The 19,070-nt window shown below is 42.1% G+C and overlaps 1 protein-coding gene and 1 pseudogene across 1 annotated transcript; both read left to right on the top strand.

Moving 5' to 3' along the window:
* The first annotated feature begins 635 nt into the window (after positions 1–635).
* LOC127625773 (keratin, type I cytoskeletal 19-like) lies at positions 636–3,229 on the top strand. Its single transcript, XM_052101130.1, has 8 exons — positions 636–1,037; positions 1,440–1,522; positions 1,698–1,854; positions 2,080–2,241; positions 2,326–2,451; positions 2,649–2,869; positions 2,990–3,003; positions 3,096–3,229. Exons 1-8 carry the CDS (start codon positions 651–653, stop codon positions 3,227–3,229), a joined length of 1,284 nt encoding a protein of 427 aa, XP_051957090.1. The 5' UTR covers positions 636–650.
* A 2,894-nt stretch (positions 3,230–6,123) lies between these two features.
* On the top strand, positions 6,124–18,326 carry LOC127625774 (keratin, type I cytoskeletal 13-like; annotated as a pseudogene).
* Positions 18,327–19,070: the final 744 nt, after the last annotated feature.

Consider the following 19,070-nt stretch of genomic DNA (forward strand, 5'->3'; position numbering starts at 1 on the left):
AAAAAACACAAGCGTCCTTTTTGTTTCAGATTGTGATTTTCCTTCTGACAACTGCAACCTGAAAACAAACATTAAATCTCTGATGTTTAGTTTCAGGTAGGTTTCACTTACTGCTTCAAAATAATTGATTAATAAACAAAATGAAAAAAATCCATCCTTTTCCACCCCTAACTGAAAAGGGAGGACAACTGGCACATCACACCTGCACACACACACACACACACACACACAACATAAACCTCTGTACTTGTACACTCTGTGTGTTTCAAAAGTCTAGTTGTCTCGTTGCATTCCCTCCATTGAAATCTCAAGGATGATGACATTCCTTTGCAGTTTCCTCACTAGGGTGGAAACAGAATGCTGGTCCTCGAGTCTCAACACTGCTGGTGGTTGCTGGCACAGGGGTCTGGTACACACACACACACACACACACACCCTCCCTCTCCCATCCCCAAAGGGCAAGACTCACCCTCGAGATCACTGTATAAGAGGACAGTGCTTGCCTTAAAGGCACGATCATCCTCAGAAAAACTCTTGGTTTCCTGAAGTGTCCTCTCTGGGTTCATCTCATCTCTGCATCCATCCACCATATTTAGTCCTCTGAAGCGTCCTGGATCATGCATGAAAAGTCAGCACAAAAAGCTTACAGCATGTATGGCAGTGGTTTTGGAGGAAGCACTCGCATATCTTCCACTTCTGTTCGGCAGAGTGGCTGCTACCCAGATATGCAATCCAGAATTGGAGGGGGATATGGTTATGGTGGAATGAACAGTGGAGGACACGGTGGAGGATTTGGTTCTGGGATCATGGCTGGAGGCTGCTATGGAGGGGATGGTGACTTTGTCCAGCTGAACGAGAAGGCCACCATGCAGAACCTGAATGACCGTCTGGCTGCTTACCTGCAGAAGGTGCACTCTCTGGAGGCTGCTAATGCCAATCTGGAGAAGCAGATCCGTGACTTCTATGAGAAGAAGGGGCTGGGTGCACCAAGGGACTACAGTGCCTACTGGAACACCATCAAGGACTTGAAGGAAAAGGTACAGTAAAATGTAATGCTGAGATTATGATGAATATGACGCAAAAATGCAAAGACTATTTTGAATATAGAAGTTGAAAGAGTTTGCAGGAGTGCTGAAAATTATGTAATACCATCCATTAGCAAATACTGTACATAGAGGAAGGAGAAAGATAAGCCTGATTGATAATCCATGAAACAGGAACATAAGTTGAGAAATCAGAAACATTTGTAAAGGGCTTGAAAAACAGTGGAAAAATCTGGGATCCTCAAATCACATTATCCCATTCTATTTTTAAAAAAGTAAATTTCCTAGTTTGCTTTTATTAGAGTCTGATGATCCATGGAGAATCAAGTCCATATTGAAATGCTTAATTTTTAAATATGTTTTGATATTAAATATATAAATCAATAATCATTATAGATCAAAACTGTTACTGTCAACAATGCCAGCATCCTACTGCAGATCGACAACTCTAAGCTGGCTGGTGATGACTTCAAGTCAAAGTGAGTAATCGTGTAAACCGTTAAGTTAGTTAAATAATGTTGATAAAGTTTACCTGAACTTAGATGCAACCAGTTTGATGGATACCGTGGAATAGCTTTAGTTTGTTTATTATATTGATAATATTTAAACAAAAACTGATGAATTCATATCTAATTCTACCTCCCGATCAATCAGATATGAGCATGAGTTAGCTATGCGGCAGTGTGTGGAGGCTGACATCGCTAACCTGCATCAATTGTTGGATCAGATGAAACTGACAAAGGCCGACCTGGAGAGCCAGATCAAAAGTCTACAGGAAGAACTGGACTTCATGAAAAAGAACCACGAAGAGGTTTGTAGTAGTTTGTCTGTAGCCAAATTAGCTATGGGTGATTGATCCTGAAAGTTTGGATCATATTTAAAAGTGCAAAGGCTTATAATCAGGAAAAACTCATAACAGGTTCTGGTGATGTATCCTAACTTAGTTAGCTTTATGTAAAAACAAAATTTAACAAAGAGTGAAGCCTTGAGTAATTGTCAATCAGAGACCTGACACATGTGTATTGTATGGTTACAGGACATGGCAGCACTGAGGTCTCAGCTGACAGGCACAGTAAATGTGGAGGTTGATGCTGCCCCTCAGCAAGACCTCAACAAGGTTTTGGAGGAAATACGCTCTCATTATGAGGCCATCATAACGAAACACCGCAAGGAACAGGAAGCCTGGTTTAATGAAAAGGTCAAACTTGTTCTGTCTCTTTCTCTTTTAATTTGAAACATGATTAACTTTTCATTAAATAGTTGTCTGTTGTTTCTCTGTAAGACGGCACAATTTGGCAAAGAAGTGGCCATCAGCACAGAGACCATACAAACCTCTAAGTCTGAGATCTCAATTCTACAAAAGACCTTGCAAAGCCTGGAGATCGAGCTACAGTCGCAACTCAGCATGGTGAGACACAGGTGGAGTGGGAGGGGCGAGGGGTGGGGTCTGGGTTTAAGTGCAAAGTAGACAGTGAAATTGCTTCCTTGATTTTATATGAGTGATGCATGAATAAACTTTTAAACAGCAAAATGAAATTTTACACCATCTATAAATTAATGTAATGATTAGATTTTTATGTCCACCCATTCTCATCACCCACACAGAAAGCATCACTGGAGAGCTCACTGGCAGACACAAAGGCTAGATACAGTGCTATGCTAGCAGGCTTCCAGAACCACATCAACATGCTGGAAGCAGAACTGTGTCAGATGCGGGCAAGCACTGAGCAACAGGGTCTAGAATATGTAGCACTTCTGGACATCAAGAGCCGCCTGGAGCAGGAGATCGCCACCTACAGAAGCCTCCTGGAAAATCAGGACATTAAGTCAGTTTACCTTTTTATTCATTAGAATTTTGAGTGTCACAAAACATGGATCATGGGTCTTACGTTACATAATCATCTGAAATGACTTCACTAATGCATATTTTCTTCTTTGTCTTCTAGGACCCAAGTGCAAGGTTAGTCAAATTTATCTTTGGGGGAATAGTCAGTTTCAGGTATTCAGTCTATGTTGTACATTATGCATTAACTCTTTCTCCTCACACTTCAGGCAAACCTCCAAATGTCTCTTCAGGTGGATCTCAAAATGTCCCCTCTGGTGGACCTCAAAATGTCCCCGCTGGTAGACCAGCAATCCCAATAAAGCAGACCACCACCTCCACCACCACAAATCATATCTACTAAAAATTAAAGACAAAGCAGACAATATCATTCAATACAGCTTCAAAATTCACGTTTGATGTATGAAATATATGTTGTAGAACAAAACGATCCATGTTTCATCAAGTAACGTTTACTACAGACGTTACTTTTCTCATAAGTTCAAAAACCCCATTATGAAAATCAACAGTAAAATCCCTTCCAGGTTTTTGAACTACAAGCTGAACAGCTCTATTACAAGAAAACTAGTTGACACTCACTTTTTTTTGTGAAGAAACCCTTTCAATGAAAATAAAACTACCATCAAAATGACCTCTTATATTACTTGTGTTTGTTTGTTTGTTTTTTCTCTCAGAACATGATCACATTCCTAAGACCAGAAAATATAAAATATTTATACTGTTTGATATAATGTGGTATAACTGAGTTAAAAGTCATTACAAAGTCTCATCGATGTGTGAGGGCAACAAAGGCTATCCCGTCTGGTCTGAACCAGCTGAAGGTCTACTGTGGCACAAGTCTCAGAAAATTTTAATGATTTTTACAGGAGGAATGTGTCACAATTGCACCTACAATGGGCACTCAAGCATCGAAACTGGACCTTGGAGCAGTGGAAGAAGGTCGCCTGGTCTGATGAGTCACGTTTTCTTTTACATCACGTGGATGGCTGTGTACTTGTGTGCAGAGCACCAAGATGCACTGTGGGAAAACTACAAGCCAATGGAGGGAATGTGATGCTCTCGGCAATGTTCTGCTGGGAAACCCTGGGTCCGGCCATTCATGTGGATATCAATATGACACGTGCCACCTACCTAAACAACGTTGCAGACCAGGTACACCCCTTCATGGAAATGGTATTCCCTGATGGTAGTGGCCTCTTTCAGCAGAATAATGCACCCGGCCACACTGCACACATTGTTCAGGAATGGTTTGAGGAACATGATGAAGAAATCAAGGTGTTGCCATGGCCTCCAAATTCCCCAGGACTTGAAGGATCTGTTGCTAATGACTTGGTTTTATTTTGTTTTCTGTGGGGTTGTATGTGTGGAATGTCCAAGCTGTGGCAAAAAAAAAAATGACAAAAGCACAATAAAATGACGGAAACTTCCGAACTGATAAGAGAAAGTCAAAAGACTGACATTTTTGTGGTTCACAATAAATACCTTTCCCTTATAAGCAATGTTGTGTAAGTTATTAACAAAAAGGATTAATTAATTGCATTCCACATAAATAAAAATTTTTTAGGAATATGTGTAACCAAATAATATACTTAAAAGTAATTACATTCATTGAAATTAATTTCAATTCGTTGAATTGAAAACTTTAATTTCAGTATTTATTAGTTCATGTTGTCCCTATTGTTCTTTACTGACTGACTTCACTGGCGTGCAATCTAAAGTTTTTGAAAACATGATTAATTTTATCCCAACATGATTTGAGAAACATCCAAAGATTTTTTGGTGTTTTAAATGGAAGCAAGGAAATCTATTTCATACACGAGTTAACATTTTCATATACATCTGTAGGGTATTACATATATAATTTAGAGATGTGGACTCAGTCAGTTAAAATGGGTATTTACCCGTATTTTACCACCCTAATATGTAGGGTAATTTGCACGCATGCTAAATTTAGAAGGGAATTTAGGGTCTCGAAATATGTGAGCTAGGAACTAAATTAAACACGTCCTGACCGTGGAAGGCGTTGGCTCTGGCTCACTGACCATGGCAGGTGTGAACTGGGGAGTGGAAGCCTTTCCTCTTCTCCTCCTCATCCGGGTGGACGAGACTGGCAGCACTGGCTCGTTGACCAAGGCAGGCGTGGGGTTTGGACATAGAAGGCAGAGCCATGGGAGGTTCTGGGGACGGAGCCGTGGAAGGCGGATGACTGGGGGGTCACCACTGTGGGAGGAGAGGCAGGGTCCTCCTGGACGACGCCCACAGTGAACGGCGAGCCGCAGGCCAGCAGAGTCTCCTCCATGAATTCGCGGAGCGTCCAGCCGCGTGTCGCCGGTGGCAACCGCTCCTTGAGCGAACTGTTCAGGTTGGCCCGGAAGAAAACCACCAGGGAGGAGTCTGGGAAGTCCGTGACAATCGCCAGCTCGAGGAAATCGCGGATGTGGTCTTCCACAGGACGGTCCTCTTGCATGAGGCTTACCAGATGGCAGTTTGCTTGTAGAACCGCTAGATCCATATTTTGGTCGATCGTTCTGTAACGTTTAGCAGGAGGAGGCAGACGAGGAGTGAGGATCTACACGCGGGTTTTATTGAACAAGGTGAAAACAAGACAGACTGGAACAAAGGAAACATCCACGGTGGGAAAACTGAAATCAAAACATGAAAACATCAGGGGTACACAAACAGGATGAACACGGCAAGACAGGCACGACATCTACTTCTCAACATGAGCAAACATCAACGATCGACAAGGGAATGGAGGAACAGCGGGGTTTAAATACACAGAGACATGATGATAACAAATCGACAATCAGGTGAGCACAATAACACAGTGATGAGGGCCGGGAATCATGGTAATAGGAGTCCGTGACGGCGACACAAGAAACACGGGGCAGACAACCGGGGATCGTAACAATAAGCATACTGTTCCGGTATGGAAATAGCTGAGTAAAGATTCTTCAAAGTTTCTCTTCAATGCTCACAGAAAAATAACATTAGGAGAGATATAAGAAAGGGAGAGATATATTTTTAAAGGGAGCGTTCTTTTTAAAGAAGCACAAACAGGCAGATCATGTACAAACAGACCCCAGCCCCAGACCCCAGAGCAGCTCCCTAGCTGAGGCTAGTCAGAATCAGTGTGGTCAGATTTCAGGACCACCAACAGGTCAGAGCATCTACCAGACACAGTCAGTCAGTCACATGCCAAGTTCAGGAATTTACGTTGAGCACAATAACACAGTGATGAGGGCATTGGATAGTGTGACACTTTCCAGCAAGGATGACACAAGAAGACAGTTCTTCAAGCTCAAGGTGAGACTTTTAATTTACACACTTCCCAAATACACAGTACTTTACACAAACAGGTAATCTCTCAGGCTATATCACTCTAAGGAACACAGCAGGCTTCCTTGTGTCACTCTTCCCCTCAAAGGTTCTGTGGCTGCCACTTTTATGCCGCTCTCCCGGTGCTCACTGAAATTAGACACAGGTGTTAGGTATAATTTAGCTCAGGTGTAAGCGCCCTTACCGCTTTTCTCTCCCGGACGGGCACTTGACCACACCCCCGCTGCCACAGATAGTTCACCCAAAAATAATATAACAATCATTTACTCACCCTCATGCCATTCCAAACCTGTATGACTTTCTTCTGCAGAACACAAAAGAAGATATTTTGAAGCATATTAGTAACCAAATAGTTTTGGGTTCCCGTCGACTTCCATTGTATTTTTTTTTTCTATACTATGGAAATTGATGGGAACCAAAACTTGGTTAACAGCATGCTTCAAAATATAATATTTTGTGTTCAGCAGAAGAAAGTCAGTCATACAGGTTTGGACGTTTAAAATGTTGGTTCATGTGTGTTCTTGTTGTTGATGGCTGTGGCATTTATATTATGATTATACACAATTGTTCTTGTGTTATAAAAAGATGTATCAAGGGATGACACAGAGACCTCTTGTTCTGAGAAAGATAGTGAGCCAGAGCTGCCAGGAGATGTTCAACACTTATAAACACTTGTAAATTCTTTCCTCTCTGTAAGTACTGTATGAAATTCTTTTATGTATTTTTTTTGTAAATGTGAGGTTTTTTGTAACTAAACTCAGCATTTAATGTAACAGACACATGGCACTGTATCTTGTCTCCTTGGTACTTAAGATTTATTTTCTGAAAATATTTAGGATGTTCAACACTTACAATACTTTCCTCTATGTGAGTACTGTGTGTGTGTGTGTGTGTGTGTGTGTGTGTGTGTGTGTGTGTGTGTGTGTGTGTGTGTGTGTGTGTGGACCCCCGAAAGTAGCAGTGGCCACCCCCTGACCACCCCAAATATAAAACTCTAGTTCCGCCACTGGGTTGGACAACTATTTATTTTTTTCTCAAATAATTCATTATTTTACTCATATAATTGAACATACTGTAATAATCTCATATGTAGTAAGTCCATCTATCCTCTGGGATGTTACTACAAACATTCTGAACCTGAAAATGTATTTAAATTTTTATTTTATTTTAATTTTTTTTTTTTTTCATGTATGACTTGCACTTCAACTGAACGAATGAGTGGACATCTCCTATGTTTAAGCGTAGTGGGTGGAGCTTTCAGACGGTCCCTTACATCTGTTAGGCAGTCAAAGCGCATCGGAGCATTTCATACATCATTTTGCAGATACACTAAGTGTTGACATACTATGGAATTGCGTTTGGATTATGTCACATTTTATGCGTCCACAAATTGAAAACGCAATTGCAAATACAATTTGCAATTCCTTTTGAATAATGTCCGGAAAATCATTCCATAGTTGACTGATCTGAGTGCAATTTTTATGCCCATGTAGTATTTTTATACTCCCTTTAAAACAAGTGTGCTAATGACATCTTTGTATAATTGTCGATTGGAAGAGAGCGCAGATAAGAGAAACCGAATATCCAACGAACGTAAAACTAACTTTACCGCGGTGATGCTGTTATGGGTCTTGGGAAGAAATTTCACATGTTTTTCAGGGGGAGGTTCAATAAGTGTTGCATTTTGCCATGTTGAAACTCTGGGACTTTGGAGGCGAGGGTCATATTACAATTTAAGTCGCATTGCAAAATGCACAATAAAAAATGTCCTAGTAATTTATTGAATATGTGAACTGACCGAAGTCCAAATTAATGTTGAATGTTCCCCACATCATGGTTCATTACAAGCAAACATTTTCTCATTTAATTAACATGTCCATGTGTTTTTTCTGTAGTTGTTTGTTCAGTAAAATATATTTTCACATAAAGTTTATAATTCACATTAAAAACTGTAAAAATCAAAACGTCTGAGTTTCAATGTATTGTTCAGGCTGCACCACAGTGTCTATTCACAGGTGCAATCCCACTAATGATCGTCACGGGGGCTTTGACCTGCTCCGTTTCCGACCTGGGCCAATTCGCCACTCCTTAGACGACCTGGTGGTACCAGGCTTCCCCAGGAGCACCATATCGATACCGAAATAAGTGCGGACACCCGATCGACACAGTCCACTGCAGCCCAGAACTCCTGAACTCAAGCGATCCTTCAGACTCAGCCTCCCAGTAACTTGGATTACAGACGCACGCCACTGTGCCCGGCGAAAACACGGATGATCTGCACCGGTATTAAATAATGCACACAGCGCGCCCTCTAGTGTATGAAATCAGAATATTATCTCCCTTTTTGTCTCTCGCTCTTGACAGATTTAGAATAAAGAAACGTGATTGGCACACAAGCACAGTTTAATATTTCATTTAGACTTTCAGAGTAGGATACTCACGTGCTACTCAACATATATATTTATTTTCAAGATAAAATTTAATAGACCACGTCACCACAGTTATGGTCTGTCGTCCTTGTAAAGACGTCTTATCGGCAGTCGTGTGTTTATATTATGGCCTAAGTGCCTAACCATTACTGAATAATGCGAACACAGTCAACAACTTTATACTTAAATGTAAAAGAACAAAAGCTGCTGATGGCGTATGTTAATGTTAGGTGTCAGTATCCGATTTACGTCTGGTGTATCCGAGATCTTTAAAAAGGACAAGTTGCATTTATTTAGATTTTATTTTTGAATAAATTCAAATATAAATCGAAAATTGTGATTAAACAAGTTACTTTACAAAGTTTGTGCATCAAAGTTACTTTAATGAGAACCTGTCTTTGGTCTCTTCATTTCTATGCTAAACATTTTTATTTTTATGTTTCTGGGTGGATCATTTTCATTTTTCATTTTTGGCTGCTGATGACTTCAGAATAAAGTGAGTTCTCTCAAACAATGCTGACAACATACAGTACTCTACATATTTTTCAGGTTCAAACAATGATTGGTGAGTTCACATTTTATTCAACTTCTCCACCAATCAGATATGAGCATGAGTTAGTGATGCAGCAGTCTGTGGAGGCTGACATCGCTAATCTGCGTCGCTTGCTGGCAGGGCCGGCCCAAGCCTTTATGGGGCCCTAAGCAGAATTTGATTTGGGGGCCCCTCGGTGCCGCCAATATGATTGAATATTGTCAATGCTTGATTATTCGCACACTATAAATCTAACACACCCCTTATGAATTGTATTAGTTGTAGCTGTGTTGCTTACAACATACCAATATCTGCCTGGCATGATTTTACCCATCTATGGTTTTAATTGTAACAGTAGCACACCTATATTCAACTCAGCTGGGTCAACTGGAGGAGCTGCTGATCCATGGTGTAGGCTGGAAGTTGCTAAGGGGGTAGATGTGACATCGATCCCAATGACCACAGAAGTAGAATGACCTATAAGGAAATTACATTAATAATTATAATTATAAATATTAATCTCAGGATATTCTACAGTAACTGAGCAAATACAAAGGCTGCTGTGCTATTAACTTGACACATCTGCTGAGGTTGAAACAGACATGGAAGGAACAGTAGGATCTGTGGATGCAGGTGCTGGGAAGTGCTCCTCGCCAGCAGAGGATGGACCTGATGAAAGATGAAAATAATAATAATAAAAGCTAGCCATGTTAGATGTCATATTAGAAGGTAATGCAACTGTCTGTCAAAAACAAAAAAAGGCGTGGTTTATCCATATTCAGTTTACAGAAACATCTACTGATGCACAACCTTGGACACATCATCAGTGTTGTTTCCAGGAGTCACTGGGTGTTTCGGGTCTTACAACAGACACCCTCGTCCAGGCGACCCGACCGAGGCTGATCAGGCCCCGGCCTGTGTCCAAGTGGCATTATACTGCCCCCACTGCTCTCCCCTCTTTAACCAGAGCCATCTGGATGCTTTTTCTGCTGCCTCCACGTTGTTGCCTATGGCTCTTCTTTGATTAGCACCTTTTATGCCCAGCGTACCGTAGGTCTTGCTCAGGGAGTAACTAGCAAATCCCCTACTGCCCACCTCTACTGGCATACACCTGGTCCTCCATCCGTTCCTCCGACAATCCTCCACCAGTTCTTGGTATTTCTCCCTTTTTCTCTCTTGAGCTTCCTCCATCCTCTCCTCCCAGGGCACTGTCAGCTCTAACAAGATCAGATGTTTGGTGGCCTCAGAGACCAAGATGATGTCAGGTCTCAATTTGGACTGGGTGATGTGTGTTGGGATTTTCAGCTGCCTTTCCAGGTCGACTGTCATCACCCAGTCTCGGGCCGTGGAGAGCAAACCTACAGAGCAGTTTTTTTATGTTTTCTCTGGCTTTTGTCCTTCCTTGATGAAGTGAATTGTCTTGGCGGAAGCTTGGGTGTATAGGCTGTCCTTGATCCCCTTGCTGATTGCCTCAGCGATGGATTTGAGGACCTGGTCATGCCTCCATCGATACCGGCCCTCACCCAGCGCCTTGGAGCAGCTGCTCAAGATGTGTTCTAATGTTCCTATTTTGGAACAAAGAGGGCATGCAAGTGTTTCTATTTTGCCCCATGTGCACAGGTTGGATGGACTTGTGAGGACGTCATAGACCCCCTGAATCAAGAACTTGATTCTCTGGGGGTTCCACTTCCAGATTTCCTTCCAGGTGATGCTCCGCTCCATCGCCTGCTCACACTTCATCCAGGCGCCTTGCTGCCGCATGGCCACTGCTCTGCTGGTTCGCTCTTCCTCGACTGAAGCTCGCACCTCCTCCTGTACCAGCCTCTGCCTCTCCTTTCCACTAGCAGAGTCATATCGGGTCGCTGTTAGACTCCCGAGTCCGGCTCTGCCTTGCACCACTGTTCCAAGGATGGCCTTGTGCTTCAGCCGCCCCTCTGCCTGCTGGACTGCCTCGGCTGCCCTCCACTTCCTCCCTGTCCTCACAACAATCCCTGCGCCGGACACTTTGGTATCTCTGGATCCAGAGTACTGCAGGTGTTCTCGTGTCCGTGCAATGATGAACTCCTCCCTGACTGAGCTAAAAGGGAGCCTGAGCTTGTTGGTGTTCCCATATAGCCCGATGTTACTCAGGCTACGCGGCAGGCCCAGCCATCTGCGTAGATAGCTGCTCACCTTCCGCTCAAAACCTTCCACCACTGTCATGGGGACCTCATAGATAAGCAGAGGCCAGAGGATTCTTGGGAGGATTCCATGCTGGTAGACCCAGGCCTTGAATCTTCCAGGGAGCCCAGACTTATCCACTGTTCTCAGCCATCACTCTAGGTCAGCACCGGTTTCCTTGATGGAGTCTCTGTCATTCAGGCTGCAGTTGAAGACCTTCCCAAGGCTCTTCACTGGTCTCTCAGTAACTGACGGGATCTGGTGTTCTCCCAGTCTGAAACGGAATTTGTCTGTAACCTTCCCCTTCTTTAGGACCAGAGACCTGGACTTTGCAGGTTGAAGCTCATGCGTGCCCATGACATGAGTCTCTCCAACCCCTGGAGGATCCACCTAGCTCCTGGTACCGCCATTGTTGTCACTGTGAGGTCGTCCATGAATGCTCTTATGGGAGGTTGCCTTACTCCAGCCTTGCTGAGGGGGCCTCTGCACTCTGTTTCAGCTGCCTTGACCAGCATGTTCATTGCCAGTGCAAAGAGGGTCACTGAGATGGTACAGCCAGTGATTATCCCCACCCCCAGCTGGTGCCAGTCAGATGTTAGCTGGCCAGTGGAGACTCTCAAGCTGAACTTACTGTAATAGTCCAGGATGAGATCTTTCACCTTCTGCGGTACATGGTGTTTCTCCAGTGCAGCCTCCACCAGCTTGTGAGGTATTGAGCCATAGGCGTTGGTGAGGTCCAGCCACAGTACAGCCAGGTCCCCTCTGCCTTCTCTTGCTTCCCTGATAAGCTGGGTTACCACGCCCGTGTGTTCCAGACAACCAGGAACTCCTGGTATTCCTCAGGAGTTCCTGAAATATTTCAACAGTGCTCCTAGGGAAGTTTCATAAGAGTACATATTTGACAGAACAGAATGTAATTTTCTCAACACAAATTATTATACACAGCAGCAAGTCATCTGTACTCCTAAATCAACAACTCTTAATCTATAACTAGCTAACTGAGGCATAATGATATTGGAATATAATAGCAAAGACCCCAAAATGGTAATGTAAATAATGTTAAGTTATTATCAGTGCCAAATTTATGGAACAGGAGCTTATTTTTGTTACAAAAAATATATACCCAGGAAAGTTATTTTTACACAGAAGACAAAAAGACAAAAAAAAAAAAAGTAATATGTTATACATTAATATATTAAGATCTCAAGGCTATTTACGGATGTTTAATCAAACTTTCCTAAAAAAGAAGATATGCTACATAGGCTATGTTAACTAACTAGCCAGCTAATGTTTGCTCGTAACATTGCCTACTTAACATACCTTTATCTTGCTGTTTTTCTCTTCCTCTGTTTTCTTCTTTTCCTTTTCTCTGCACCAAAGGGATATGTCCTTTTTTGTGACAATACTGTTTTGCTGTCTGAATGTGCTTGCATCCTGCAGTTTTTGTATAATTACCATTGTCCATTGACATAGTATGTCACAAAAACAAAATCAATCTGTCATTTCATGTGCTCTTGGGGGCCCCCTGGTGGCCACAGGGGCCCTAAGCAGCCGCTTAGTTCGCTTATGCCTTGGGCCGGCTCTGCTTGCTGGACTAGACAACCCTGACAAAGGCTGACCTGGAGATGCAGATCAAAGGTCTACAAGATGAACTGGCATTTATGAAGAAAAACCACCTGGAGGTTTGTAGAAGTTTTCCTGCAGGAGAATCAGCTACTCTATGTTTGACTGATTCTGCAAGTTTGTGCCATAATGCATTTGGAGATCTGATGCATGAACCATGTGGTGTTACAGGACTTGGCAGCAATGAGGTCTCGGTTGACAGGCACTGTGAATGTGGAGGTGGATGCTGCTCCTCAGCAAGACCTCAACAAGATTTTGGAGGAGATTCTTTCTCATTACGAAACCATCATAGACAAACACGTAAGCCTGGTTTAAGGACAGGGTAAGACTACTTTCTTTGTCATTTTGAATCCTAATTTGACAGTTGATCTCACTGATAAACCACATATTACAGCATGCAGCTTGGAGTGGCAATACCACAGTAAAAAGTAAAGCTTGATTCATGATATATTGTTCTTTAAATCATATTGTTTTTATTTTCCTCTTGAAGACAGTACAGTTGAACAAAGAGGTGGCCATTAGCATAGAGACCATACAAACCTCCAAGTCAGAGATGTCAAATTTGCAACACACCTTGCAGAGCCTGGAGATTGAGCTACAGTCTCAACTCAGCATGGTGAGATATGGGTGGAATGCAGGACATGAAGGAGAGAGATACTGTAGAAAGAAGGAATGCAGCAGTGGAGAGGGGGTTTAGTAATAAATTACTGTATGTGAACCAAAGTCAGGCCAAAATATCACGTAAGAGATTAGGTAAGCAAGCCAAGAAAAGGGCACCGTAAGGATTATGTATTAACAACAGATGGAAAGGAGAGAGCGTGTGAGATATTTAAAGGATGCTTTAATTTAAAAAGCTCTCCATATCCCAGAAAGTAGTTGAAGTACACAGGGAAGAATGAGTAGAAAACATTTAGAGGTGTCAGCTCTCTGAAAATTCACCTCTTTTGGAATCCGTTTCTGCACCTTGGTGGTGTTTTTTCGATACAAGGCATAGCCCTTGATAACCAAAATGAACTGAAATCATTTAACTCATTGTGGTCTGTTATACAAAGCACAAATACATTTTACAGGGTCTATGGATTAATGTTCTCATCACCCACACAGAAAGCATCACTGGAGAACACATTGGCTGACACAGAGGCTAGATACAGTGCTATGCTAGCAGGCTTCCAGAACCACATCAACACGCTGGAAGCAGAGCTGTGTCAGGTGCGAGCTAGCATTGAGCAACAGGGAAGAGCTTGACATCAAGAGCCGCCTGGAGCAGGAGATCGCTACCCACAGAAGCCTCCTGGAAAATCAGGACATAAAGTAAGATCATCTGAATTTCAGTCGGAGTTCCTAAAGTTCAAGATGAGTCTTTTTTACATGGGTATTATGCTAATCTTGTTCTAAAATGACTTAAATATTTTAGTCCTTTAGGACTCAAGTACAAGGCACTTAAAATCTACTTTTGTATATTGTGGGGGTATGGTCAGTTTCAGATACTCAATACATATTGCATATTATACATTAATACTCACTCTCTCTCTCTCACCATTTAGGTGGATCTATAGTAAACCCGACTCCACCTTTGGTTTCCTTTCACCGTAACATCCATTCCCTCTCACCCTCTCACCTTTCCACTGATGTTTCTACCTCTCTTCCCACAATACATTTATTTTCCAAGCTTGATGTAAACACTGTCACTGCCACAGACACACTTTACTCTACTTTAACAACCTGTCTAGACAACATTTGTCCTCTCTCCTCTAGACCAGCACGTACTACACCACCCAGCCCCTGGCTGTCTGACATTCTTCATGAACATCGGACTGATCTCAGAGCAGCTGAGAGGAGATGGCAGAAATCTAGAGATCCAGCCGATCTAGGTAAATTCTAACTTCTGCTTGCAACTTTTTCAGATAATGTTAAAGCTGCAAAAACCTCCTATTACCAGACCAAGATCAACAGCCCCACAGACACTCGTAGCTTGTTTAGAACATTCAACACACTTCTCTCTACTCCCCCTCCACCACCTGACACATCACTGACACATTTTTTACAAATAAGGTTACAACCATCAGCAATACATTCACTACACCACACCCTGTCAAACACCTGGCTCCTGTATGCAACCATTCTTTCTCTATGTTCTCTCCTTTGACTGACACTGAGGTCTCTACACTCATCCTCTCCAATCACCCCACCACCTGTTCCCTTGACCCCATTCCATCACACCTTCTCCAGGCCATCTCTCTGTCCATCCTACCTGCACTTACACACATAATTAACAAATCTCTACTTACAGGCAATTTTCCCACTAAAATTAAGCAGGCTCGACTAACCCCACTGCTGAAAAAAACTGCATTTAACCCCACACAGATAGAACACTACAGACCAGTCTGTCTCATCCCATTCATGGCAAAAACACTTGAAAGGGCAGTTTTCAAACAGATCTCTGCATATCTCTCACAGAACAAGCTGCTGGATGACAATCAGGCTTCAAAAGTGGACACTCCACCAAGATTGCCCTGCTGTTTGTCATGGAGTTGCTGAGACAGGTGAAAGCTAAATCCAGATCATCCGTTCTGATTCTGCTGGACCTTTCTGCAGCCTTTGACACAGTCAACCATCAGATCCTTCTCTCCACCCTCTCTACTCTGGGCATCAGAGGACTGTTTGACCTCCTATCTCTCAGAAAGATCCTTCTAGGTAGCCTGGAGAGGTGAGGTATCCAAGCCACATCAGTTACATACTGGGGTACCTCAGGGATCAGTGCTTGGGCCACTTCTCTTCTCCATATACATCACTGGGAACCATCATTCAGGCACATGGTTTCTATTACCACTGCTATGCTGACGACAAGCAACTCTACTTGTCTTTTTAGCCCAACGACACCACAGCGACTGCTCGAATCGCTGCCTGTCTGGCAGATATCTCTGCCTGGATAAAGGAACACCAACTGCAACTCAACCCAGCCAAGGCCGAACTCCTTATCTTTCCATCCAACCCTGCTGTTGAACACAACATCACCGTGCAGCTGGGTTCAACTACAGTATCGCCTTCCAAAACGGTCAGAAATCTAGGGGTAACCATCGATAACAAGCTAACTTTCACAGACCACATCTCAAAGACTGCAAGATCATGTAGATTTACACTTTACAATATCAGGAAAATAAGACCTTTCCTCTCTGAACATGCCACACAGCCTGCTTGTTCAGTCACTTGTCATAACTAGACTGGACTACTGTAACTCTCACATTGCAGGCCTTCCTATATGTGCAACTAGACCTCTGCAATGATCCAGAATGCAGCAGCAGTCGGCTAAGGAACGTCGCCTTGTTGTACCAACACAAAGAGGCACCAAAACACTTTCCTGGACTCTCAGTTTCATCAAACCACATTGGTGGAATGACCTTCCCAACTACATCCGTGAAGCTGACTCACTCTCTGTCTTCAAAAAATGGCTAAAAACAGATCTTTTCCAAGAGCACTTAACCAGTCACTAAAAAAATTTAAATAAATTCTTGTTGCACTTAAATCTGTTTTGAATGCTATTTAGATGCTAGTGAAACTTTGTAGTATGGCACTTTTCGTACAAATGTCTCCTTAAGATGATTCACTTATGTTTTCCTCATTTGTAAGTTGCTTTGGATAAAAACATCTGCCAAATGAATAAATGTAAATCTACCACTGTCACCACTATCATCTCACAGCAATGCACATTCAACTAGATGCAAAGCAGACTGCTGTTTGAGACAACATCCAAACACAAACAAACATTTGGTTTTGAATGAGTGTTGAGAAATGTCATTCATGGTATTGAGAACAAGAAAGCAAGTGCTACAAAAAGAAAACAAAACTTGTGTTTGTGTTGTTATGTGTGACAAAAATCTGTCTCTGAAAATAAATCTGCTGCCAAAAAAATACTTAATATATTTCTATTTTTGTCTCCAGAACTATGGATTATATTTTAAATATATGGTCTATATTTTCAATAGATTTCAGAGCCGAGTGAGTGAAACAGAAAATCCTCAGAAAACAATCAGATTTAGGCTGTAATGATGAATCACATACGTAGGCTTGTTCAAAATAACTTGTGACCTGAAAAGACTGGTTTACAGTAATCACCACAAAAGGAGAATTTAAGAATCAAAAAGAGATAATGAGAGAGAGATAAAAATAAATAACGGTGCTCAGTATCTTCACAGTGTTTCTCAAAAACAGCCACACAAAAGGGTTTTACATGTTGACTGGAAGCTGATCCATCACAAAAGACTCTAGCTCTGAGTGAAAATTGCCAGTTAATCATTCCAGCTAATTTTAGCCAATCGCTTTTGGTGAGGCAGGCCTTGGCTCTGTCAATTAAACCCTGGCTGGGGGTGAAGAGCATCAAGTATATGGGAAAGAATTGGGGGAGCTGTTTCTCACATTTATCATTTATTTCAATGTTGCCTACTGCAGCTTTAAGAGCACAAAATTGTTTACAAGAGCACAACACTAGCCTCTTAATTTTGCTGTCAATGTGCACCAGATGGAAGTATTTAACTTTAGAATGTACACAATTTAATTAGGGGGGAGCATGAACCCCCGAACCCCCCTAGAGGATTGGAGGTCTGCCCCCATACTCTCAAAAATCCTGTGGGAATCACTGTACTTTCATTGTAAGTAAGGTGCCAGAGTGCAGAAATAAAAACATAAAGGTAGAAAAATAGATTGGGGAGTGGGGGGAGTGGGGGTTCACCTAAAGCCACACCCACTTTAATGGGCCGGGCTAAGCCCCAAACCTCCTCAAGTCCTAGAAACGCCCCTGGTAATAGGAATACGTTGCGTTAAGTAAACACAGACTGTTCTTCTGTTTTTCACTGTTTTAGTGATATTATAGTGCTTGGTAATGGGAATAAGTTGCAAAGTGGGAAGTCTATTGCATCTGCATTGGAAGAACGCGCTGGGAAAAATAATGGGTAATTTCGCTGCCGGTGGAAAAATGTGGATACATGAAATATAGCAAAAGATGGGCAACTAAAAGTTATTTGTGTTGTTCAGAGTAGCCAGAGTCTTCCAAAAATACCTTTTCAAAAAAGCATTCTACTGTGGTGATACCATGGTACACTGATGGAATCAGATAGTAATACATTCTTACATATTCAAAATAATATTATTCCTTACAGGAAAAAGTCTGAGTTTCAATGTATTGTTCAGGCTGCACCACAGTGTCTATTCACAGGTTCAATCCCACTAATGATCGTCACGGGGGCTTTGACCTGCTCCGTTTCCGACCTGGTGGTCCCAGGCTTCACCAGGAGCACCATATCGATACCGAACTTAGTGCGGACACCCGATCGACACAGTCCACTGCAGCCCAGAACTCCTGAACTCGAGCGATCCTTCAGACTCAGCCTCCCAGTATCTTGGATTACAGACGCACGGCACTGTGCCCGGCGAAAACACGGATGATCTGCACCGGTATTAAATAATGCACACAGCGCGCCCTCTAGTGTATGAAATCAGAATATTATCTCCCTTTTTGTCTCTCGCTCTTGACAGATTTAGAATAAAGAAACGTGATTGGCACACAAGCACAGTTTAATATTTCATTTAGACTTTCAGAGTAGGATACTCACGTGCTACTCAACATATATAGTTATTTACCACAGTTATGGTCTGTCGTCCTTGTAAAGACGTCTCATCGGCAGTCGTGTGTTTCAAATATAGCCTAACATTACTGAATAATGCGAACAAAGTCAACAACTTTAGTCTACAAACAACTACACTTAAATGTAAAAGAACAAAAGCTGCTGATGGCGTATGAAAATGTTAGGTGTCAGGATCGGATTTACATCTGGTGTATCCGAGATCTTTAAAAAGGACAAATTGCATTTATTTAGATTTCTATTCTTAAATAACTTGAAATATAAATAAAACATTGTTATTGAACAAGTTACTTTACACATTTTGATCATCAAAGTTACTTTAATGAGAACCTGTCTTTGGTCTCTTCATTTCTATACTAAACATTTTAATTTTATGTTTCTGGATGGATCATTTTCATTTTTAATTGAGAAAAAGTTTGACACATTACACATACTTCAGCTTCAGTATAATTTATCCTAACTGTA

This window comes from Xyrauchen texanus, chromosome 32 (assembly GCF_025860055.1).
Source record: "Xyrauchen texanus isolate HMW12.3.18 chromosome 32, RBS_HiC_50CHRs, whole genome shotgun sequence".
In the NCBI taxonomy this organism is placed as follows: Eukaryota; Metazoa; Chordata; class Actinopteri; order Cypriniformes; family Catostomidae; genus Xyrauchen; species Xyrauchen texanus.

Excerpts from the sequence above, each read along its gene's own strand:
- LOC127625773 (XM_052101130.1), top strand. The coding sequence starts at position 651 with ATGTATGGCAGTGGTTTTGGAGGAAGCACTCGCATATCTTCCACTTCT. Across the intron at positions 1,038-1,439 it reads TCAAGGACTTGAAGGAAAAG|ATCAAAACTGTTACTGTCAA; the intron begins GTACAGTAAAAT and ends TAATCATTATAG. Across the intron at positions 2,242-2,325 it reads AAGCCTGGTTTAATGAAAAG|ACGGCACAATTTGGCAAAGA; the intron begins GTCAAACTTGTT and ends TTTCTCTGTAAG.